Here is a 25,627-nt window from a genome sequence, read left to right on the forward strand (position 1 = left end):
TTGGATTATTTGAGAAGTTGTATGTGATCGTATAATTAAAGACTGGGTATGGTGGAACAGTTGCTTTCCGCTGCTCTGCCAGTGTAATTTGGCCATAAAAGTGCATGAACCTGCTCAGGGAGGGTCATCTCAATATGAGGGTGAGTCTCTGATGGCATAGTGCTGATGTAGGTGTTCTTATCCATTGCCACATGTAGTACCATGCCAATCCTGAGCTCTCTTTTTGTCCCCTTGTGGCCATTGCATTCTAGCATAAGTTACAGCAGCCATCAGAATGCTGTAACAGTGCAAGAGATACAGCCTTCTGAGAACAACTTGAGGATTAGGGAAGTGCAAAGGTGAGTCACCTTTACATATCACTACCTCATGGGTACTTGATAGCCAAGGACCTGGCTCAGGATTGTAATGGTTGTGCACGAGGAACAGAGTTAAGGTTATGCATGTTTATGGTATGATATATCTAAGCAGAATTGTCTTCAAAGAGAATATTTTTCAGAGTTTTCCAGGACATGTCAGCAAGTGTTCAAACACAGATATGCACCCATCTGGTAGATAATATTCAGTATTCCTTAACTGATGTTTTTGGGAAGCCTGTTCAATGTTGCACCCTCTTGATAAAAAAACAACAACAACCAAAAATTGGAATGGACTCTAGGTGAGCAGTAAAGATGATCAGTTTTTCAGTAATATTTTAAATGCATTGCAGAAAAAGAGCCGGATGTTAAAGTGTTTTGTTTATTTCATATGCAAATAATAAGTTGTGCTCCATAAAAATGGATAGGCCATCTTTGATGTTTATTGACAGATCTGAAGCAATGCATTCTTTATGAAATAACATTGCATTGCTAATAAAGTGATCCCAACAGCCGAGCTTGTGCTGCTTAATTTGTTTCCATGGAGTGATATTATAATTTTGACACACTGAAAAATTGCCTCACAGAGACTCATATTGCATTTGTTGCTGAGTGCATCTTTGATATAACATTTGTTATTGCGGTGCTTGGGGTGTCTTCTGAGGAGTAATATTGTAAATGAAGCTGGGTGTATTATCCCCTTAATGTAGAATAGAGTTTTGCATCCAATTTTCAGCTTATATCAATTCTGTCTAGCCAGCTATTCACTGTAAGTGTTCTGTTCAGCAGTAAGGCCATCATATCAGTGCACAATCAGGAAAATCCCTAATTCTCTGCCTTTTGGGAGCACTGATACCTTTCCAAGTTTTCTCTTTGTCAGACCGGCCACACTATCTCCAATATTTATTACTGCCTTTTTTTATAGCAGAAACACGACTCACCGTTTGTAATATAGGATCAGCATGTCTTGCACATTGTTGTTAAAATTATTCCTGAGTAGAGAGAGACTTAATTTCTTTTGTCCTGTATTTAACTTTAGATTTCATCCCCACATCAAATTATGCACTCAGGGACAAATTCTGCTTCTTTTCACGCCAGTAGAAGTACAGGGAGACTTCAGTGGAGTTTCTCTGGATTTACACTGGCATAAATGAGAGCAGAATCAGATCCTTTGTAGGCATTTGTGTTCTGAGCTGCCAGTAAAATGTAAAAAGATTGTACTATGATATCCTATTAGGCTAGGAGGCTGGAAGGACAGTTTGTATTGAACACAGACATTTTTCATAATTATGTTGCCTGCAGGGTTACCACCTGTCCTAATTTGATCTGATTAAGGTGAAATGCAAAACTGTCCTCATTTCACAAAGAGTGGAACGTTGCCAGGTTCCATCACAGAAAGCGATAGAATGTGAATGCATATATTGCTGGTGAGGAGGAGGAAGAGGTATATAGTAAATAGCTAACAAAGTAAGAATTCAGCAGCACAAAAAGAATGCAGGTCACTTGTAAACAAACGCTTCACTCTTGAATATTCTGGATGTGATTAGCTGCCATAAGATCTCTTTAGAAAGGAGTAAACTATAGTCTTTTGTCCAAATATTTGTGAGCTTTTTTGTGAGACATTACTTATTCCGTGGCTTATTAAAATTCTCTCTTGGTTGGATGGGTTTTTTGTCCATGAGCATTTGCGTTTAGAGTACCATAGGCTAGTTTCATTTACACGCTGAACCACTAATGTAGCAGTCTAAATATTTGTCTACGCTCTGAGTGAAAGACTTATGTTGGACTCATAAATGCTGTACAGACATAAAGGAATTGCATGTGTTTTATGCATTGTTTATATAGAGTGACATCATATCAGGCGAAAGAATCCAGACGTAACAAGAGAAAGCTTTGCTATTTCTGGGTCACTGAATCTTATTTGCCATTCTACTTTCCAACAGTAATTGTTTAAGTAATATTTTGTGTGTCATGTGTGTTTGTGTGTATTTGGTTTCTTCTTTCAGATTTTTGGTGAACATTGACCTTTTCTCTGCTGGTCACGGTAAATGACCTTTTTTTATATCCATTTTAATTTTCTTTACAACAGGTTTTGTAATTAGAAAGGATGAAAATTTGTGTTTGTTCTTTGGCACCTGGCCACAATTTTCTTCATGGCACAATGGGATATTCCACATTACAGAGCCAGCATTGTAGCCTTATTTGGTTCAATATAAAGTGCTCATGTGACAAGGGATTTCATTGCAACATGAATTGCTGAGACAGCTCTCTCTCTCTCTCTCTCCCATTATAGAAGGGCAGTTTTTAATTCAAGTTTTAAGTGCAACAAAAAGTGTTTTCACTCAAAATCTGATTCACTGGACCTGGCGTGTTAAAATATACTTCTATTATCAAGCTGTCAGTGGAAAAACTACTATGTGAATTTTGGTTTCATTTCTATTTAAAAATCCTTTTAGTGCCTTCTACATTGCACTTGTTTCATTCTGGCATTCAGAAATGACAGTCTTTTCAAGAGATGGCCTTCAATAACTGGAAATGAAATTCTTAGATGGTTATTTTTGCCCTGTGTAGACTTTTATTCAGCAATAGTTGGGTTTTCTCTGAGAAGACAATTTCCACTCTTATAAAGTCTTCACCACATGCTGAAAGCTCCTGACCTCTCTCTTGCTTTCTGAAAAGGACTGATCATCATCAAAGGCCAGTGCCAGCATGAAGGTGGGAATTCAAAAGAACAGAGTTTGCTTTGGAGATTTTGACTACTTTTTGAATAAAAGATGAAAAAACCTTTCATGAATTGAGCTGATTGAGCTAAAAACCTAGTATACCAACAGTGCAAAACTCCTTTCAACCCAGATTCCTGCGATGAGATTTCCACTCTAACAAAGTTTATGCAAGTTAAGCCAGTAGAGATAGTGTATGTTTCAGGGGAAGGAGGTTAGAACCACTCCATTGTATCTCAGTTAAAAAGTTAATATTGTGATGAGTTTTGCTCTTACTTTTTTTTGTATTGGTGGCACCATGATGTAAATGCCTGTAGGAATAGGTTTTATAGCAATAGCTAACTGTAAAAATCAGAGCTGATTGTGAGGGGACTGCGTCTGCAAAGTGTCTCAATAAAATAGGCAAAGAATGACTTCCAGTTGGCACAAGTTTAGTAACTTTGTAGAGCTGTTGAGGGTCCTGGTTTAGAGTTCCATTCTGGATGGACAGCATGGACTCTGTTCTGACCTCTGATATGTAAGCACTGTGCTCATTGACTTTATCAGGAACTGCATGGGTGTGTTTGAGGATAGAATAGGAACCTGGGAATGCAACACCAGTTGTTGCAGTCTACTAAGTCTGCTCTGGAGTCTGGTCACTAAATGGTCTCATTCTACTGAGCAATATTGAGTTTGTTTGTTTGTTTTTTAGAAAATTGTAGATTTTGAGGAATTATTTGGGTAGTTCATCAGACAGCAGTGCAGAGCATATCAACTAAATTGCCAAAAACAGCAAGTATTGGCATCCTGGCATTCTATAGTTCAGTGATTTAAGTGATGTTAAATCAATAGTGTTTGTCCAAATCTGTTCTAAATATTTCCTTAAGCCAAAAAAACCCCAAACCAAACAAAACCTAAAAACAACCCATAACCTAAAATGCAAAAATTATATTCCTGTTGTTACTGCCATAAAAATTAAAAGGAAAGAATCTTAGTAGCAAAATGATTACCATGATTCATTAGTTTTGGTAATTTGGCTTTAAAGCATCATTAGAACAAAAACAGTAACTGGTAGTGCTTAAGTGGAGGCAGAGCTTTATACAATGTGGGAAAACCAGTCCAGTGAGTTTCCTCTAATGTAGCTGATATACTGTATATGCAGTATTGCACTTCACATTATTTATTTGACCTTTTCCATCTCTGATGCAGCTCCCTTGGCAGAGTTACTGGACAATCACATTAGACAGTGTGCCTTTTCTGTTCCTAATTTATTTTGAAATACAGAAATACATGCAAGCAAAAAATTCACCTTTTCCCATTCTGTTGTGTATATAAGATCTTTGGGAAATCTCAGGACAGGACAGATTTACTCTCCAAAGGAGCAAAGGTTTGCAAACCTTTCTTGTTAACTTGCTTTATAAGCCTCTTCAAAGGTTTGATCACAACAGGTGGATCGGAGTCTTTCTGTTGACTTCAGTGGACTCAATTAAAACAAAAGAAAATGACTACAAAACACTTTGACATAAATATAAATGAGGAGACAAAGATATTTTAACTCTGAAATTTAAAAGTAGATTGGGTGAGTATTTACCTCTGGAGAAAGTTACATATAAGGTCCATCTGCTATAGATTAAGAAATTGACTTTGCTTGTGAACCATTACAAACAGGGTTTTCCCACCTAAACAATTGCTGAAAACTGAGTAATGCTAGTTTAAATAGTGGGTCGATTTCTTGGTGTGGATAGTATTATACAATTAAGGGGATCTTGTCATTAAGTAAGAAGAGTACTTTTCATTGGAAAGTAGCTTACTAAAGAGCTTTTGAACAAAGAACAAATATAAACTTTTAGGGCTATATCTTCAGCTGGTGTCAACTTGTGTATAACCATTGACTTCAGTGTACCTATTCCAGTTTACACTCGATCTGGCCCATAATTTGTAATTCTAAGAAAATACTAATAATGTACAAGAATGACACTCATAATGTTGACCTTTGTATATGCAAGACTCTATACAACTATTGTTTGCTGCAGTATCTGACTTAGACTACATCTACACTATGAGCTACGGGAGTATTTTCCCAGCTTGTGTACACCTACTCTTGCTAGCTGAATAGCAGTGTAGCTGTGCTAACACAGGTAGGAGCAGAGGAATGGCTGACAGTGCTGAATACAAACTTGCCTGAAACCAGTGGGTATGTACTTGGCACGGCCCAGCTGCCACTACTTGTTTATATGTGCGCTACTTTGACGAGAGTTAGCATGAGTATGTGTACACAAGCAGAGATATTACACCCCTAGCTCATGGTGTGTAGACATTAGCCTTAGAGTTGGATGACTGTAGAGCTAAAGGTTGGGATTTTTAGGTCATGGTCCCACTGACTTTGACAGGAGCAAAGCCAACTGTGAGTGCTTTTGAAAATACCACCCCAAATGTTTGTTTTATTAAAAGATCTATATTATTTAAACATGTAAATATATTTCCTTCCTGCATGTATTTGTTGTATCTCACTGTTTACCCTTCTATATTATTGACATAAAAAATATAAGTCTTGAAACTAAGGTTATAAAAAAATGTAATAAATACAAAGAAAAGAATTCCATATTATTTTGTGCTTCCCTTTTTATTTTTTGTTGTTGTTTTTTAGACTCAATGTACATAGACCAGTGTTGTGCTTTTGGGATTTATATGGTTGACAACGGTGGATTAATCACCCAGTCAGCAGTATAATATTTACAAAGTATAAATCATCAGATATTTTAGTGTGCCTAACAAATAAATGCTAATTGTAATAAGTTGTAACCAACACTGTAAACTAGATTCATAAAAAAGATGGGTCAGACATTCTGGGAGAATATCAGGTATGCTATGGTTAGGTTATTCCCATGTCATAAAATATTCACCTATCTGCTTCCATTGAACCAAGTTGTTCAGCCTGCTTCTCTGAAAGTTTTCTTGTGGGCAAAATGTTGCCTGACCTTTCCACAGGTGAACAAGTCCCAAAACATACCAGGTATTTGGGCAAAGATGTCAACTCTTGGGTCAGAAAATTCCACTGATCCACTGGACAAAAATTCAAAGTGGGGTTGTGCAGGGGCTGTGGCCAATACTACAGCTCATCAACAGTTGACCATATCTTGTCACAAGACTGGAAGGGAGGATTCCAAACTGCCATGTACATGACTTTTTTTTTATCAGGAGCCCTGCTCTGCCACCCTTACTCACTGTGAAAGGGTATACCAGTCTGAGGCCTGGAATCATCAAGACAGCAGTCAGAAAGCTCCAAGGTTACAAACTAGAGTTTTATACGGGGATGCCAGGTTTAACTGGCAGGGCTCAGGGCTTGTCTACAATGAGACGCTACAGCAGCACTGCTTCAGTGTAGACTAGGGTGGCCAAGTGTCTGGTTTTCGACCAAAAATCTGGTTAAAAAAAGGGGACCTGATGGTGTCAGTAGATCTGACCGGACACCCAAAGTCCAGTTACTGCAGGCGGAGGCACCAAGTCATCACCCATGCCAGCCCCTACTCAGCCAGGGCCACTTCCTACCTCCACCGGGCGGCTGCAGCTTCCAGCCCTGGCTCTGCAGGTGAGTCCCTCTTGACCCAGGCAGGGAGAGGGTAGAGAGGAAAAGCAGTGAGCAATGGAGGGACAGGAAAGAGGAGCAAACGAAGGGTGGGGTCTTGGGGGAAGAGGCAGAGCAGGGGCGGGTCTTCGGGGGAAGAGGTGGGATGGGGAGATTCAGTTACTCCTGCTGGAGTGTCCAGTTTTTAAATATTACATAGTTGGCAACCCTAGTGTAGATGCTACCTATGCTGACAGGAGGAGCAGCTGGGACCTGCTAAGCTCTCAGGAAACCATCCTAAAGCAGATAAAGGAAGAGGAAGTTTGTTGCTAGGTGTTCAGAGAGCTGGCCAGCCAATCTGAGACACGTTTCACAGAATGGATACTCCTAAGGCAATTGTGAATCTATATAAAACCTCTTAGGATTTACTACTTCTTTAGAAGAAAGAAGGAACTAAGACTTTGTGTTGCTTCAGCGTTGAATGAAAACTAGGTTTGTGATTTTTGCCTTTTCTTCCCTGAAGAAAAGGAGGAATCAAAGACCTTTTGTGGTTCATTCCCAAGACAAATGATTTTAGACTGTTGCTTGCCTTGAATTTGGGACAAGGGTAACTGAGACTGGAGAGCATAAGTCCTAAAGAGAATTTTAATATAATTAATTTATTTCCTTTCTTGGCTTTCCAAGGGTTCATTTGATTAAAAAGTTCCTCATCTACCACTACATTTTGCTGCATCTTATTCTGAAAATAGTCCTCACACAGCTTTGGCTCAAAAAGGATCCTGGGAAAGACATGATCATGTGGAGAGCTTCCTAAAATCTTTTAGTTTGCATGAGAAGCCTCACATTCTGCTACGTGACCTTCTCTGTGGCATGCAATCAGCTAAAACAATCTCTATACAAATGTTGGAGAAGGGTAGGGAATGTTATTGATACTGAGCTTGGGGATGGTGGAGAGAGGCTTTGTTTCATTCAATGAATCTGTAATAGAAAGATTGTGCCAATGGCTTGAAACATACACATATTTTTCCTTTTCTTGAAATCTAGCTGCTGTTGGCTAGCTAACAAATAGACTCTCATGCTATTGCTTCAGATGCATACAGCTTTATAGCTGTGCCACTGCTGATCTTTGTACTGCCAGATATTAAATAAGACTGAGTAGTGAGAGGATTACTGAAAGAAAAACAAAGTTCACAGCATACCTTAAGTCTTTTTTGTTTTCTTTTCTGTTCTCCATATATCTTCTTTATTTGTTGCAATAGGGGAGAAGTAGTCTCCCTCAATGTGTTTGGGTGTTTTTATTACTGCTACATGTAGCTGAGTTAAAAATTAATCCAGCCCCAAGCCAACTTTATCGGGGATACAGTATAGTCTTTATAACTGACAGCCTCATAAATGATACCTTTTATTTGACAAGATTACATAGGAATTGATCCAGTGTAATATTGTAATTGTTCTCAAAAATAAATAAATAGCATAGCTAGACTAATTGAATGGCACACAGGGTGTTATAGTGACTTGTAGTGGATACATGTATATTTTAATAAGCTTCTGATAATCAACATAGCTATTTAATTAGAACATTTCTGATTTCCTTAGGAAATGCAACTTAATAAAGGAGGTATTTAGTATGTGTACAAGATACATGTCTATCATGTATTTTGCTGGGTTGTCCTAGTACCCTGTCAAGGACTGTGGGTCTTGAATGCTGGTCCACAGGGCTCTTAAGCACTAGGCAGTCCCAACCTGCTACCCTCTTAACACCTGCTAGAATAGCAGCTGAACTCTGGCAGGAGGAGTCCAGTCCTAGGATCTGATTGGTGGAACCCTGAGGGTCCTGCTAGGTCCCCAGCCTCTATTTAACCCAAGCACAGGAACAGGAAGTTGTTCATGTAACTGGGTTCTCCCTGCTCAGGATCGCTTTTACTATTGATCTCCTAATAACCTGACCCTGCCTCCCTCCTGACACCTGACTTTCGGTTTGCCCTCTGGGCTGGCTCAGATTCTGACATCCTGGTATCTGACCAGCCTGACTCCTGCTCCGGCCACTAGGTCAGACTGCCCATGTCTCAGTTGTGATACACCCTTACTTTAAGGGTAACTGGATATTCTGGAAATAGCTCCTTGTCTGGTCCACCATGCCTTCTACATCTCTTCCTTCAAGTTCCTGTCCAAAACCAACTTCTTTCAAAAGCCTGTTATAAAACCTAGTCGTTCTTCAAGAAGTAATTACAAGAAATACAGGCATACAACACCCCCTCCCACACACACACACACAAAATATCTCCAAACCACTGTTGCCCAGCTTTTCATGTCAAGAGCCACCCGTTAGGAGGGGAGGGGCAGTTTAAAGTTGCCATTTTCCCCTTCCTGTCCTCTCTTCAGTTCCATGTTGTAAAGAAACCTGAATTGGGTGTCTAAAACTGGCTCCCAAATCAGTTCTCACACTAAACACTGACAGCATAGCTGCTCTGCTGTATTTTCAGAGAATCAGCTGGGCCTGGAGAAGGTGAGTGGAGATTTCGTTTTTTGAGTCCTGCCTTTAGTGTCCCCATCCCTCAGAAACACACCCATCAAACTTCCCCAGCTGATCCCCTAAGAAGCTCCCTTCCTCAGCCCCATTGCCTGAAAGAAACACCTGTTCTCTTCCTCCTGAGAGCCCCCAGCCAGATCTCCCTCCCTCCCCCATGTACTCAGCCCATCTCTCCCTCCACAAATCTCCAGTGTTCCTAGGCACATCCACCAAATATTTCACTCCTTTCCCTCTGACTCCTTAATGGCACTACTTCCCCTCAAAAATTCCTTCCTTTCTGACCTACTCTTCCTAACTTGCCCACTGCTCCAAGTCAAATGGTGAGGCTCCATGGCCTCTTCAAATCAGCTCCCTGCTCCCCCTACTTCTTTCTGTGGGACTTGAGCTGCCGCTGCCCCTTTTCCTAGTGCTCTGTGCCATGGAAGACCCAGCTCCTCCTGCAGGAATTGCTGGGGTGCTTGTTTGATTCCCCTCCCCCTCTTGTGAAGACTGTCGCTCCAGCCCTCACTACCCATTCCATTTGTCTATGTCTTCACTCCTCCCCTTCTAAAGAAAGCTGTCAGTGAACAAACTTTTCAATCAGCAATCACATGCACATTTTCCTCTTAAAATGGTCCGTCTCCAGGGCCTAAGTTAAGGGACCCCTGAGGGCCACAAATGGACCCTGGGCTACAGGTTGGGCTCCAAATAAATCTTGTGGAACTAAAAGGCATGCTTCTCAGTCACTCTGCTTTTTATTACATTTCTGATGACAGATTTCATTGGTGCACTGTCTGTTTCAAACCCAATCTTGCAACCAGATTCTCAGTGTTGCCAGCTCTCATCAGTCATGATATATAGTGTTTTTCTTACAGCCTCAGCTGCTAGATTTAGTAGACTGCATGAGAATCTCAGCTTTCATTTAAAATAAAGTCAGTTTCTAACCCTCATGGTTCCTGATAAAAGTATGAAAATGTGCAGCAAGTGCACCCTAACAGCTCAGAAACCAGAAGACAAACCACAAGAATCCTATTTAAAAAAAAACAAAAAACATGATTTTTAAGCCAATCTTATGAGGGAATTTTTGGCCTTAATGCATGATTTTTGAACATTTGTGGTTAACAATACTGGATCCTCATGGATGATTCTTATGCCTACATGGAAATCTACTGATTTCAAGAGCTTATGCAGATTGCCGGCTTGAGGCCTTAGATTGTAAATTGTGGCTAGAATTTTGGTCAATTTATTTGCCTTTAAAAAGCCATATTATGTAAATATTATCTATAAGTACAGGATAAGTCTGTGAATTCAAGCAGTTTGAAGTTTGGCTACATTATGATATTGCATTACATAAGCAGCATTTAAAAAGTGATATTCAAGATTTTCCAAATGAAATCTATTGTTTATTAAGATTTGAAAACTATTGTAATAACCTTCTTTGTGTGGGCTTTCTGCAAATATATTTTTAGATCTCTCAGCATAGGCAATATTTTAAAGATAGGCTTTTACACTTAATGACTACATATTATATGTCAGTTACCTGTCAATTGATAGTCTTCCTAGCTCCTGTTTTTGTTTTCGAAAAGTACGATATTTATGCCATAAAATGGGCATTCCAATTTCTCTAACTTCCCCTTTGTTCATATAAGGACAAATATTGTGATTGAGAAAAGCTCTTTTGAAACATCAAACATTTAATTAACACTAGTACAATGAAGTCACTAAATCCTTTGACATCACTGTCTGCTCTCACAAGAGTGATTACAGTGTCACAGACTCAGGCTTCTTCTTCACTGGAAATGACATGAGCAGGATATAGGTCTTATTTTTACATCAATATTCTAATTAGTTGAATAGTTTGGAAGAGAACTAGGAAAATGACATGACAATGAATGGACAGTTATTACAGCTTCATGTTATCCTTCATTTCCAGGCTTTTATAATTTTCCCCCCAAAAAATATGTAACATTTTTCATGTTTGTACTCAGCCCAAATATTTATTTATATTTAGAACATTAGAAAACAATCCATTCCACTGTTAGTTTACCAGGATAAAATTATTTTTGGCAATTTTAATACATTTAGAACATTGTACATTTGCAAGCTTATTATGTAGAGATCTGGAATCTTAGAACTTTACCTGCCCTGTGTGAGATAGCTTTGCTCTGTGGGAAGAATTCCTTTGAATAACATTGATTTCCTATATTCTCTTCCTGCCAGGGAAGTTGGAATTTTAAGGCTCCAGGACTTTAGCCCTCAAAGAACAGCATGTGCTTTCTAAAGTTCAAAAATGTTGGTTCAGAAATAAACTATAAGCAAGTGAAAATAATATTTGCTGTGCATAAGTGTTCAATCCTGCAAGATGCCAAGTGCTCTTGGACTATTCATCTGCTTAAGGTTAAGTGTATGTTTCGATTATGTGCTCTGCATTAATGTGGTGTTTTGCTATTAATATTTTAAATAATATTTGCATTTATGGATACTCATTTAAAAACTAATTTAAGTTATATTTTTGCCAGTTTATGTAATATCTATGTTAAAAGAGTTCATTTGAATTTTCCATTGCTGTTTACAAGGGGGTTATATGAAGCAATAATTTTAAATAAGAATAAAAAACAGAGGCTAATTCTGTCAACCTGTCAGAGAAAAGGTAAAGATTTGGGCAATTAAATTGGTAATAGTTGGAATCATGGTTTAATAGCAAATGCAACTGAAACTGTGTATTGTTCGCAGCAGTGCAAATCAGAGGATTCATGATGCTTGTCATTTAAATTGGATTTTTTTATTTTGCTTGTTTGGTCTTCTCTTGGAGATATCTCCTCTTATGTGATCTAATTGAAAGTATTTTTATAATGTGAATGCCACAATGAAGTGAGATGGCAGTTCTGACAGTGTAAATTCCTGTATCTTAAAATGTACCTTTCACTCACAAGTGCAATTACCCACATATTAGTTTGAATGAAATAATGACATGAAGCAGGAATGAAGTAACATGGGAAATTACTGAAACAAATAAATTGGGATGTGATGGAACATTGCAATAGAAACAAAGAATTATTTTTAGTCAATTTTTAAAGCATTTTTTTAAAAGATGCATTGAGGTCATCTGTGCAGATGCTGGCTTTCTGCTCACTCGGATATTGGTCCTAATTCTTCATGCTATCACACTAGGTTTATGACAGTGTAACTCCTTTGAAGTCAGAGTCACCACAGAGTAAAAATGGCATAACAGAGTAGAGAATTAGGCCAACTATGTACTCATTGGATCCTATTCTGCCTCAGCAGTAGGCAAAAACCTGCATGGTCACGGCAGCAAACCAAAGTATATGAAGACCTCCATCATATAGACCTGAATTTAGTTGGAAGAAGGAACTAGTAAACATTTTCAGTGTTGTTTTACCAGCCTGCAGGTGAACTCACCCCGGTGTTTTGGCATCTGATGAAAGGCATTTGTTCAGTGCTTTTGCCTTATTTCCTTTGATCACACTAGGTTTTTATATTTTTTGTGTATGTGTGTGGTCATTTCATCTATGTCTGTGGTTCGTTTTTCAAGTCATAGTTAAGTGAGAAGGAAGAGGGGGAGAATAGAAAGTTACTGTAATTGATGAGGCTACAGTGCATTAGGGATTCTGTACTACAGAGAGCAGAAAAAATAATCCTCAAAGCATTCCACACAAAATAGCAGAAATCTGCAAAGTGCAGATTATTTATGTCATGTGCTACTGCCAGGAGCTCATCAGAGAGATAGAAATAATATTGATTTTCCCCCTAAGCTTTGGTATTCCCAGTTTGCCAGTGAAGCCCATGTATACCACACTTGCCCTGTGATAAATGATGAGAAATTAAAAGGAAAATGTTTGAAGACTTTTGTGGTTTTAATGCTTTTCAGTAGAATATATTTTTCAAAAACCCTTTCATTTTGGTTTACAGTCTGGTTACAGTCTTCTTTACAAGTTATAGTGCAAAAACTAATCATCCCCCGAAAGTTTCTTCAGAACTATTGGACATTATACAGAAAGAGGCCACAGTAGATGAGCATGTTTTACTAATGCCCACTTAAAGAAAAAAGGCAACTGAAGTGGACATTTGAAATAAAATAAAGACACCCAGAAACATCCAAAGAGAACAAAATAGCTGTTTTTGAACTTGTTCTTTTTATTCTGGGCCAAGTTACTTCCTTATTTCCATTTTTTCTAAAATAAAACTTCATTTGATTTGTTCACTCAAGCAACATGAAGTTCTGATACGTTGAATGGACTTTTCATCAAGAGTAGCTGTATTTGAGTACAAAGATTTTCAATACAGTTATCATTTCTGAGCTGCTAGCCACCATCTTGCTAACCAGTGACATCTTCCTTTTGGTCTTACTGACACTGAGATCCATTTGACTGTAGAATCACAGTCTAATGAAAGCCTAGTCCCTGGAGACATGTGGAAATTCGACTGGCGAAAGCACTAGAAAATATAGAGTATGGAAAAGTTCTTCTCTGCTAGATGGATGCACTTGATGAATATTAATATTGATAAAAATAACTGTGTAGCATCATACCTGGCTCTTGACAAACACAGACTAAGAAATTCTCCCTGACCCTCATGTGCTTACAATATCATAGAGACAAGACAAAGACGAGACAAAGAAACAGAATTCATATAAGGGAGAAGAGTGGAAATTACAGATGAGGAGAGCAAAGTAAGGTGGAGTTCTGGAAGAAGTGGGTTTTAGGAAGGGATGATTGAAGCATAAGAGAGAGAGGGTGTTTGGAGGACAGGAAGAGGGAAACATTAAGTATGGAGCTGAGGGAGGATTGGGAGGAACACAGAGTGCAAATGGGAGGTGGGAAATATTTTAGTTACTATTAAAAAGATAACATTTGCTAAGAGTTACCTCGCAATAGTATCCTACTTTGACCTTCAAACAGCACTGTGTGTTAAATGCAGATTTTTTTTCAGTGGGGATCACTATAGGAAAAAATAAGAACAGAGTTTTAAATTTGGGAAAGATTATGTGAAGCCTTGAAGGTGAGGAAAAGGAGCTTTACTTTTATGCAGTAAGGTTTTATTCAAAGCCAGTGAAGTCAATGTGAGTCTCCATTGAATTTTATGGGCTATGAATCAGGTCCTGATTCAAGAAGGTGGTGTTGTGGTTGGAGTAACTGATGTGTTAGCATTTTGAATAAATTGGAGGGTGCAGAGTTAAAAACCATATGCATCCGAAGAAGTGGGCTGTAGTCCACGAAAGCTTATGCTCTAATAAATTTGTTAGTCTCTAAGGTGCCACAAGTACTCCTGTTCTTCTTTTTTTAGTTAAAAACCAGTTAGACTGGAGAGAAGACAGTCATGATCATCAAGGTGAGAGATGAACAGGGCAAGGACATGTGTTTCTGCATTGGCAATAGTAAGGAAGTGCTGGCTAATTAGTATATTAAGGAGTCAGAAGCTAAACGAAGTAGATAGAGACAGAGTCTGGGGAAAATAGAGAGATGTCAAAGATGATGCTGGGGTTGCAAGCCCAGCAAATGGGATGGATAAAATGAATATGAAAGGGTTATAAACACAGTTGAATTAATATTCCCTTTTAAATTCAGTCAAGGTTATTTGTAGTGCTGTGGGAATAACTGATTTTTCAGTTTGCTGGCTGGTTTGAAAAATGGGCAAAAGAATAGTTTTGGGTCAACCCTAAGTGATTTTTTTTTTTAATTTTGGAGACTCTAAAAGTTGTGTAGAAAAATTCATTTTGGAGTGAATGAAACATTTTGTTAAACCTGAAACATTTTGTATTGATTTCAAAATTTTGTTTTCAAAACATAACATTTAAACATTTTGTTCAGAAAATGACAAAATAAATCGTTATGACTTATGCCTTTTTTAAACTGAAACAATTTGGGAAAATTGACATGAATTAATGAAATGTTTTGGACAGCCCAAATCTTCATTTTTTGCTGAAAAATGTTTTGGCGGATAATTTTTGCCCAGCTCTAGTTGTATGAGCACAAACCTATATGTGTGTGGGGAAAAGGAGGTTGACAAGAAAGAGGGTTTAAGGTCTGAATTATTTTTAATAAAGGGGAAGAAACAATAGGACTTAACAAGAAATTCGATACTAGCGAAGAATTTTGATTGTTGCTATACGTTATGAGTGCTGCTGAATATTTGTTGCTATGAAGCTCCAGTACTGACAGAGATCCTGAAAACCATCTTCAGAGTTATCTGTACCCTACTAATGCTAGTCCATGAGGATGAGATTGTAACTTTTGGTCGCCACACTGGCACTGGGGCAGGCACAAAGAATTGTAATTCCTCCCTTGCCATGTGGGTGGAGTAAATTTCTTAACCCCTTTCTGTGGAGCAGATTCCCATCCTTTCCCCCTCCCCTCAGGAATCAAGGCCTGCAGTAAACTAGTCTCCAGGCAACCTAATAAGCACAGCTGTCCTGCAGCAGGCTGCCTGATTAGCCATTCCACAGCAGCTTGCTTGCTGTTCAACACTCATATCAGCCACTGTTATTAGTTCAGCGTTGCCTTGTTCCTGCTTCTTCTGCCTTGCCTGAGCCCTATCCCTGCCTGAGCCCCCATTTTACCTGTTACTCTGCTTGCTCCAGGTGATTCTGGCTCTGACCCTTGGCTCTGCACTCTGGTTCCTGCCTCCGGCTTTGGCTCTTGGACCCAGTTCCTGACCTCCAGCTTGACTCTCACCTCTGGCTTCCGACTGTTCCCTCTGACTCTTACCCTAGCCCCTAGGGTTTCTGGTACCCGCTCCACCCACTAGGCCTGACTATCCACATCCCAGTTACCTGATACCCCTCACTTATGTGCCCAGTCAGATACCCTGGTCATGAGCGGGGCAGCATTGCTGCTCTCTGATCCTTCTTGTCTAGATTCTGGGCTTCAGAACCTTACAACAAGGGGTATCAGGGGAGTGACCTCTGTTCTCCCCACTGTGGATGGAATCACAGTCTGAGCAGGGGAATGGGGGTGGAGAGCTTATTCCCTTTTTCCCTGTGCTAATATGTAAGGGCTGTGACAATCTAGCTCTAATCCAGTATCAAAAGCCTGGTAAACCTCTCTTCCTCCAGTGTATTTGGTTTGTGTTTTACACCAAGGAGTGACAGTTACATGTGCTAAGTGGATTATACTGGAGACAGCCAAAAAGTATAGTGGTATGTGGGACCTGCAGAATCTGTGAAATCCTGCAGGGACTCGAGGAAAGCTTGTGTTATGCTTAGAAATGGGCCCAAGCCATTATTTGGATCTGAACTGAGCTTTATTCAGTTCTAGACTTTTGATGTGAATCCCTCTAATTACAATATGTTGACTCCTACACTTAGGGGCTGGCATTATCTGGCAGAAGTTACTGCCCTTTTCATCTCTCTCCCTCTTTCCTGTTTGTAGCCCTTTAGAAAAAGGGCTAAGATGTACAGAACATAACCTTTCAAAGCATTCCTGTGTGTTCTGAAATGTGGTAGGATTTGTTTTGATAGATGGTTTTCAGTGCTCAGATGCCCATAGAACTGTAGCTTATCTTTCTAATCTGTTTCATGTAATCTTTTTTGTCTAATGTGATCTGTGTATCCAGTCCTCTCTGCATCTATGCATGGTATGCTGTGGCCCAAATAACACGAACAGTGAATTCTAAAATGCATTTCTTTGTTTCTTTCCAACAGCTGGCTGTCCAGACTCCTTGATTAAAGAGCTTCATCACTTCAGAGTTCTGGGAGAAGAACAGGTGAGTTAACATCTCAAAGACTGCGTCATAGTGTCACGAAAGATAGACGCTAATGAGACAGTTTCTTTTCTCTCCAGGGAAGCAGAGTATGTCTCATGACCCCCAGTGCCTTGAAATGGGGAAGAAAAACACACAGGAGATGTGTGTGAGAATATTTTTTTTATTCTATCCATCAGCCTTGACAGGTTATTAATTGGTACATCTGCTATCTGCCACAGCTTTTCAACTCAGGACTCCAGCAGTAAACAGGCTCGGTAAAGTGGCAGATAGGCAAACAAGAAAATACAAGGATGAAGTCTGCTTAAGGGATTGATATTTAAAGCTATCTTTGATATTATCTATATCTTTTTGTGGTCCAGAACTTTTCTGTATTTTTAAAAGTCTATTATTCAAAACTATAACAACATTTTGAATGTATATAGCATTTTCTATATGAGAACCTCAAAGCACCTCATAAATATTAAACAAACTAAGAAGCCTCACAATGCCCAGAGGGCTGTGGTTCACGGCGGGGGGAGTTGATCACCTTATGAGTTCCCCCAGTGCAAAGCACAGCCTCTGCTGACACCACTCCACACATGCCTGAGGATTCCAGTTTGGGGGGCAATGTGGCCCTCTACCTCCAAACTACATCAATTTTTAAAAGTGGCCCACCAACCTCCCCATTTCCAACACCCCTGGCTGGACGCCAGTCAGACCTGCTTGGGAAGCCACAGTGAAGTGCAGAGGGACTGTAAGCCTACCCTCTCGGTCTGGATGGTGAGAGACATGGGTCTGCACCTGACAGAGGTGACGGCTAGGAGCTGGAAACCTTAAGATGGTGCCCTACAGGAAGATGTGTGTGTGTGTGTGTGTGTATAGGGTGCAGTTAACCCTGAAACTGCGACACACCTAAGTACAGAGATTACTGTAGTTATGTTATCTACTTACAAAAGCACAATTGTAACAAGTCTAACGATGACTTTTGTAACACGGCCTGGAACTAGTGTGCACACTTAAAATTAACAGTTGGGAAACAACTAATGAGAGAAAGTCTTTGGTCTGAAAAAAAAAAGAAGAAAATGAAAATACATCTAAATTAGGAAAACAGGTTGTACAAAAGCCAAGGGGAAGAGAGGAAAGACTCAGGGAATTTTCTTACTTACATGACTATACAGCACATATTTTACTTTTTTCAGTCTTTAAAAATGTGTCTGTCATATGCTCTATTCATGTATATAATAGAAAACCATACTGCCTCCAACTTGCCCATTGGGACTAACAGTTTCTACCCATCTTAACCCCTTACACCCTCTTCAACCCATCCCCCTCTCAAAAGCCTAAGGAGAATAGATGCACCTTACAATATGATTAGTCTAGTTCGGTTTTTAATGTCTCCGTCACTGTGGTATCAGAGCTCACAGAAATTCAAATAAAGCAAATGTGAAATTTTCTCTCTTTCTAAGACCATACTATCCTCTCCACCGTCTGGGGCTTAATCCTGCAAGGTGCTGAACACACTGACCTCCTATTGAAGCCAATAGGAGATGAGGATGCTTGGCACCTGGAAGGACAAACTGTTGGAGAACATACTGAATGTGTGTGCCTGGTTTCTTTATCTAAACATGAACAGTGAGGTAAAACTAGTGCAAAGAGATGGTTTTTACATTTAATTTGGGAGGTGGTAAGTTCCATGGTCATGCTGGTATCTGATGTTAAGGAGTTCCATAGCAATGGACAACCCACCAGAATACTTAGTGTGGCTGTACAGAGGAGTATAACCTCAATTACGTGAACTCCAGAGTTCCTGATAAGTGTAGCTATCATGATACGCATTGGGTGAAAAGCCTATATCCTTAATTACCTCAACCAGGCAAAAGGTAGCAAGTTTAGCTTGCTTGACTTGTATAAAACTTTATAAAATTAAGCAAAAGTAAGAGACAGAAACTCATACAACCTGGATTTGTTTAAACTGAAAGAACTGATTAGCAGTCTTCAAGTCTCCTCATAAGGTTACAAAATTGCTCTAACAACAGACCAGGACACTGAAAGAAGTGGCCATAATTTGGATCACTGGATAAGTGTTTTGACTGGACAGTTTTAATGGATGAGGTGTCAGCTAGCGCGGGTCAGAACATGCTTTTTGTTTTTGTTTTCACTCCACCTTCCCCACACGCAGAAAAGTGTGAGTTTTCAACAAATAAAGTGACATTTTTGCAAAAAAAAAAAAGAGACGATCTTTACCCAGAAAATCAAAATATTTCTGTTTTGAAATATTGAAATTTTCCATGGAGAGCAGACACTTTTAATGACAAATTTAGTTTGGTCCAAAACCCAGGTTCCTGTTAGAAAGAAAGAAAATCCCAGTTTCAACAGAATTTTTTTGAACAATATCATCCATTTTTTGCACATTGTTTTACTTGGTAACTTGCTCAGGACTGTGGGCTGAACAGTTTAAAGAAACTAACTTGCAGAAGAGGGATTGATTTTCACTGTCATAGCTATAATTGCTTGCTTGAAACAAGTGTTGTGTCACCACACCAGAGCTAGTCTGTGTACATCCACCCTGTGCTATAAGTCAAACTTCCCAGCTGTGGTGCAGGCACACCCTTAGACTGTAAGCCCTTTGGAGCAGGGATGCTCTTTTTATTCTGTGTTTGTACAGTGCTGAGCACAATGAGATCCTCACCCATAATCTGGGCTCCTAGGTGCCACCGCAACACAAATAATAAATCTTAACAAGATAAGCCTCTTATCTAGTGCAGGCAGCCGATTTTCCTTCTTCCTGAAGTGCAGCCATCCAGACGCTCTCCTACTTCTCCTGTCTCCATGTAGGACTCTCAGAGTGGGTAGAGGCCTACCTTAAGTATTGGTCCTAGGTCCTGGTGCATCGTGCTGAGGGGTTTGACTGTGGGGTACAGGTGAGTGGTAGTGCTATTGGGATTTGTGGCTTTACATTTTTCTTCCTGATGGTTATCCCAGGATTACTACTTAGAAAACTTTACTGTTTCTGAAAGCATTTGTGTTGATCTGCCCAAGTGTTCCTCTGTCCTGGAAAGTAACAAAATGTTGGCCCACAGTATGAATGTTAGTTTTATGCAAATAACATAAATTAAGTACGTTTTCAAGAAAAGTTCGTATTTGTCCCTCAGCTCAATCTCTCTCAGTAAAGTATGAGATACTTTGTCACCCCTGCTGCTGCTGACAGCACAAACTATTCCTATGATGTAATCTTTTGTCTGTAACAGCAAGGACTCAGACCTTACAGAGAGAGGGAATCAGGCTTTCCAGCCTTCCTGGGGAGAGGGAATCAAGGGTTTACCATTTCTTTAAGTTTGTGACACTACATGTCATGGATTGTACCACCAGAGCACCCTCATGGGGTTTGGGTGGACACCTCTCTTGCCACAGACATCCTTCTCTGACAGTAGGCATCACTTTAGAGCAAGTGCTGAGTTTGGTGTTACAGCCATAAGTCTTAAGGAGCTTGCACCCCCAAACCCCCAGGTGAATAGCAGTCCAAAAATCTAAGGGGAAAACCAAATAATACTGCAGCCCACAAAATGTCTGGACTCACCCAGCAATTCCCCACAAGGTCAGTGGTCACTATATTCTGTAAAGGGGGTCTGGGTCCCTAGCCCCCTCAGTGTCCATAAGACCTAGCCTGAGCACCCTGGGTTCTAAACAAAACGGGGAAACAAAGTAAAAAAAAGTCCCTTTACTTCTTCAAAGGTCCCACGCAGCAGTAGGGTTGCCAACTTGGTAACATTTAAAAAACGGACACTCTAGCAGGAGTGCCAGAACCTCCCTTGCGCCACCTCTTTCCCCCGAGGCCCTGCCCCTGCCCTTTCCCCCGAGGCTCTGTCCCATCCACTCCCTTCCCCCCTCCCCTCCATCGCTCACTGCTTTTCCCCTCCCACACCCGCCTCCACCCGGGTCAGGAGGGACTTGTCTGTGGAGCTGGGGCTGGGAGCTGCAGCCGCCCGACACAGGTAGGAGGTGGCCCCAGCTGAGTAGGGGCTGGCGCGGGTGATGACTGAGTGCCTCCCCTGCTCACAGTAACCCGACTTTGGGTGATAGATCGGACCGGACACTGGACACTGTAAGGTTGAAAACCGGGCACCTAGCCACCATAGGCAGCAGAGGCTCTTTCGCCATGTTCTTGCTAAGGAGAGCGCGATTGACAGATTGACTTAGGGTCCGCGGGCCTTGAAGTGAAGAACATTGGGCTAGAGAGCTCTAGCTCTTACTTTTGAGTGCCACTCTACACCTCCCTTGCAAGGAGCTGACCCTCTCCAGATTTGACAGGCCTCATAGGTTCACTGGGTTAGGTCTGATTGTGCTCAGGGGAGCCCTTTAACCCATTCCTGACTGATGGAAACCTGTCCCACCACACTGTATATTCATTTCACTGGTACATGATGTGTTTTGTGGACTTTTTAACTTTACTACTATTAACTGGTTTATGAAACAGTTTTTACTGAAATGCAGAGTGTTGGTAAAGCAACACAAATGGATGGCAACAGATTACCGCTCTGCCTCATCTGTCACACTTTGAGAGGGTGCCTCACAGTCCTTACTAGTAAAATGTCCAATAGAGCTGGGTGAAACTTTTACATCTGAAATGCAGATTTGGGTCGGCCAAAACATTTCATAAATTCATGTCTATTCTGGTTAATTGTTTTGGTCAAAGATTTTTTTAAATGTCAAAAGGAGTGGTGTTTACATTTCTAAAAGGAAATATGTGTTTGGGCTATATTTGCAAGGGGGTTTGTTTGCCATTCACAAAATGGAGGAGGCAGAGATGATACTGGTGCCCCCATTGTAGACCAGTGGCTAAGGAATTCAGGATGTGGGAGACCAAGATTCAAATCCATGCTCTGAATCAGGCAAAGTGGGGACTAACAGCTCTCTCACAGAAGGGGGATGCTACCTTCTCTGGTTCCAAATTTCATTTACTTTTAATGTTTAAAAAATCAGTTAAAATGTCTGAGGCAACTGAAAAAAAACATTTTGTTTTTTATCCGAAATGAATTTTTTTTTCCAGTTTGGCTAGTGAACCAAAAAACTGATTATTTATACAGCTCTAGCCTCCAAAGGCAAGCTTCTTCAGAAACATTTGCAGGAGAAAGGACATCCTAGTGTTTTGGCTTTTCATTGTCTATCGTCTTGTGGTTTCCTGGTGTATTATAACATGAAGGAAATACAGCAAGAGTGGTTCTGGTTGGTTTGGGTCTTCGTTGTGTAAGTTCTCCCAATGTACAAAGCTCTTGTTCTGTACAAACCAATAAACATAAAGAGAATCTCCAGAACAGACTGCCTTGGCAGAGCCGAAATCTAAACTTTCACAATTTTAGCTGTGTGGGACTTCCCCCCCCCGCCCCGTGCAGTTTGATTTCATCATTCATAATCCTTCATTTTCCTTTGGATAAGGTCCAGCCCTCTATCTAACCATTTCACTTCATAGGTACATGACAGATGCTGAGGGCTGGGAGGAAAGATTTATTAGCTAAGGAACTGCTGAAAAATAAAACAATGTAAGAAAGTCAGTCTCCTACAGAGCAGATATTTGTCCTGTGAGGCTGGCTTTCTGTGTGATTAAACGGAAATGAGTCCACAAGTAATGATATTACAAGCTGCTTACAAAAATATGCTAAAGATGCAGCAAATATAAATGCGGGCTCTGTCCAAATACTGTATAAGGCAAGTAATTCAACAACAATCTAGAGAAAAGAGAGGGTGTGCTTCGATTCAGACCTAAACACTACAGTTATACAAACACAGCAAGATTACTGGCAATCTGTATGGAACAGTTATGGATTCTTCCTAATGACTCTGAGAAACTTTCCTCTTTTTTTCCCCAAGAGTGATAAAAAACATGTTTAATTGTTTAAATGGAATATTGTGATTCATGAATAAAATAGCTATATGTGAGGGGCAAAAGGGAAAACAAATAACGCAGGAGAAATCTGCTGCTGTACCTGAGTGCCCCCAACAGGACGTAGCATAGAGAAATCAGATGACAGGCTAGTGACAAGGAAAGAAGCTGCTCAGTAATGTATAGCTAGACCTCTCTGCTATATTGTCAATTCTGACAGTGTGGCAGAATGTATTGGCCAGTTTCTTGATATTTTGACAGGGGAGTGATCCATTTTAACAGATCTCTCATTAGCTGTTGCTGCAACTCATCACAGTCTTTTCTTTAGGAACATTTTGGATGTTGTATCCCTTGAATGAGAGTAAGCCTTCAGGGAGGCACTCCATTCTTCAGTAAAATTCCTTTGTGCATTAGGAGATTTTATGCAAAGGAGCCTCTCCAGTGTTGGAATTTTGAGGAAGAAGTGCCCCAGGATGGTGTGTATCTGAACAATCTTTTGCTATGGGTGGTAGCTTTAACAGAACCCTGTTTATGTTATATGAGGTGTGACAGTAGTGCTGAGAGAATGCTGGGGTGTGTGTGGAAATAATCATAGAAATGCAGGACTGGAAGGCACCTTGTCAGGTCATCTAGTTCGGTCCCCTGCACTGAGGCAAGACTAAGTATTATCTAGACCATCCCTGACAGGTGTTTGGCTAACCTGTTCTTAAAAACCTCAAATGACGGAGATTTCACAACCTCCCTAGGTAATTTATTCCAGTGCTTAACTACCCTGACAGTTAGGAAGTTTTTCCTAACTAGGTCTCCCTTGCTGCACTTTATGCCCATTACTTATTGTCCTGTTCTCAGTGGTTAAAGAGAACAATTTTTCACCCTCCTTTTTGTAACTGTGAGGGATCTTGAGCTTTGAACCCAGGCCCACGTGTCCTTTGGCCACAACTGACACCCAGCAACTCACCGGAGTAATCAGAGAAGGGAACCAGTGAAGTGCTGGCTTGCAGAGGGGCCCCTACACTGAAGCTCCCAATTGAGGGAAACATCCAACAACCCTGATTGGCCGAGGAACTCTGTATAAACCATGAAGTAACACAGGAAGTTGTCAGAGCAATTAGAGAACTCCCTGGCTGGCTGCTACAGTGGACCCCTCCCGTTTACCTGACTCCTGAGCCCTGAATTCCTGCCTGCTTATGGTTCCTGTCCTTATCCCAGACCCTCATCTATTCCCAGTTCTTGCTTTCCTGACTTACTCCAGGTCCCTGCTCCAACGCCTTACTCTTGTGCTGTCTCTGGCTCTGATGCCTGGCCTGGAACCTAGGCTATCTCCAGCTCTGACCACTAGGCCTGACCACCCACCCCCTGGTTATTGCAATAACAATCTTCTACATACTTAATGTAATATTCATTCATATTTTAAAAGGAATTTGTTGAAAATGTGCTTGTGCCCCTGTTGTACTATGTTTCCATCACATATACTACTGAATGAGTTTGATGGTATGAATATTTGTGGAACCAGTGAATTTTAAGTGTATGTTAAAGATATTCACATAAAGTGAATTTTGAACTCATTATCACATTACATTCATCCAATCATGTGTGACCAGTTTAAAATAATCAACAGTTTGGAGTTTGAATTTCAAATACACAATATTGCAACGAAGTGGTTGTAACTGTCTATGGACCAAGAATTACTCTCACAAATTTTTAAGCAAATAGTTTCAATTTAGAAATTTCAAATTGAGAAAATTGTCAGCTGCCCCTGGAAAATTCACAGAGAAAGAAACAATATTCATTAGATAAATTATTTGCTGTGGAGAATTTGCCCAGGTCTTTCCAATACCTTTCCAATACCAATACAGTATTGGAAAGACCTGAGCAAATTGTGGGCTGTTTTGTTAATATGGAGTTTCATCCTCAAGTCTTTATCTCTTTCATGAATATAAGACTCTTCCTATCTGTTGGCTACCTCATGGTCTTGTCCTGTCTCCCCTTCTCTTTTCCTTTATTGACTCCATCCATTCCCTTGGCTTCAGCTACTATTTCTCTGCCAGTGACTCTAAATCCACCTCTCAACACCTGTCCACCACTCATCTATTCAGCCTCAGATCTCCATTTGACTCTGAACTCAACCATTGTGTATGCCACCACAGTCCCAAACTCACTCTCTATGAAACTGAGATGTCTGAACTCCTGATCCCTCCCTACCACCTCTTATCTCTATTCCCATTAACTATGTCATGAGCTTTACAGTGTCCCAATGTCATATCACCAGTGACTTTTCTCTACTCCCCCCAAATCCAGTCACCACCTCCTTTTTGAATATCTTCAAAACATTTTCTCTTCAGACTACACCTACAGCTAGAATTCTTTTCTGCATCTTGGCCTCTCCTGGATTACGCTAACCTTATCCTCTCTGCCTTCCCCAATACTCTCTTCTCCTTCCACACAATGTAAAAGTTCACTGTTAAAGTCATCTTGCTCTTCTGTCATTGAGAGGGCAGCCTCATATTTCTTAAATCCTTTCACTGGCTTTTCATCTCTAAACTGGAGAAAAAAATCCAACCTCCTGAACCTCACTGTCAAGGCCCTACGTGCCTCTCTTATATCTGCTTTCATGTTCCACACCCCCCTTCTCACCACCTATATTTTTCATAGTCTTCTCTCCTTGCCGCTTATTTTATTTCCTTTCCTCACTCTCAGCTTCATGCCTTCTTTCATGCATACCATAAACTTAAAATAATCTCCCCTTTTTTCTTCATCTTGCACCCTCTCCTTCAAATTCCTCCTTTGCAGCACTTTTCATCTACAAATCCATCCTGCACAGGGCTTATCATTAGTTTCTTATCTGAAATATTCTCTAGTTTTTAAGGGCCAGATTCACCTTGGTCTTTATGCTTTTGCACAATTGCAGACAGAGCCAAAGAT

The 25,627-nt window shown here is 40.3% G+C and overlaps 1 protein-coding gene across 1 annotated transcript in view; it reads left to right on the top strand.

Annotated features, from left to right (window-relative positions):
• PRKN (parkin RBR E3 ubiquitin protein ligase) overlaps positions 1-25,627 on the top strand; it is a 1,198,020-nt gene that overhangs the window by 974,090 nt on the left and 198,303 nt on the right. Inside the window, exon 8 of the mRNA XM_034765264.1 lies at positions 16,787-16,848. Coding sequence (XP_034621155.1) covers positions 16,787-16,848 — 62 coding nt within the window. The remainder of the gene's footprint in view (positions 1-16,786; positions 16,849-25,627) is intronic.

The sequence above is a fragment of the Trachemys scripta genome, chromosome 3, assembly GCF_013100865.1.
Source record: "Trachemys scripta elegans isolate TJP31775 chromosome 3, CAS_Tse_1.0, whole genome shotgun sequence".
NCBI classification, from domain to species: Eukaryota; Metazoa; Chordata; order Testudines; family Emydidae; genus Trachemys; species Trachemys scripta.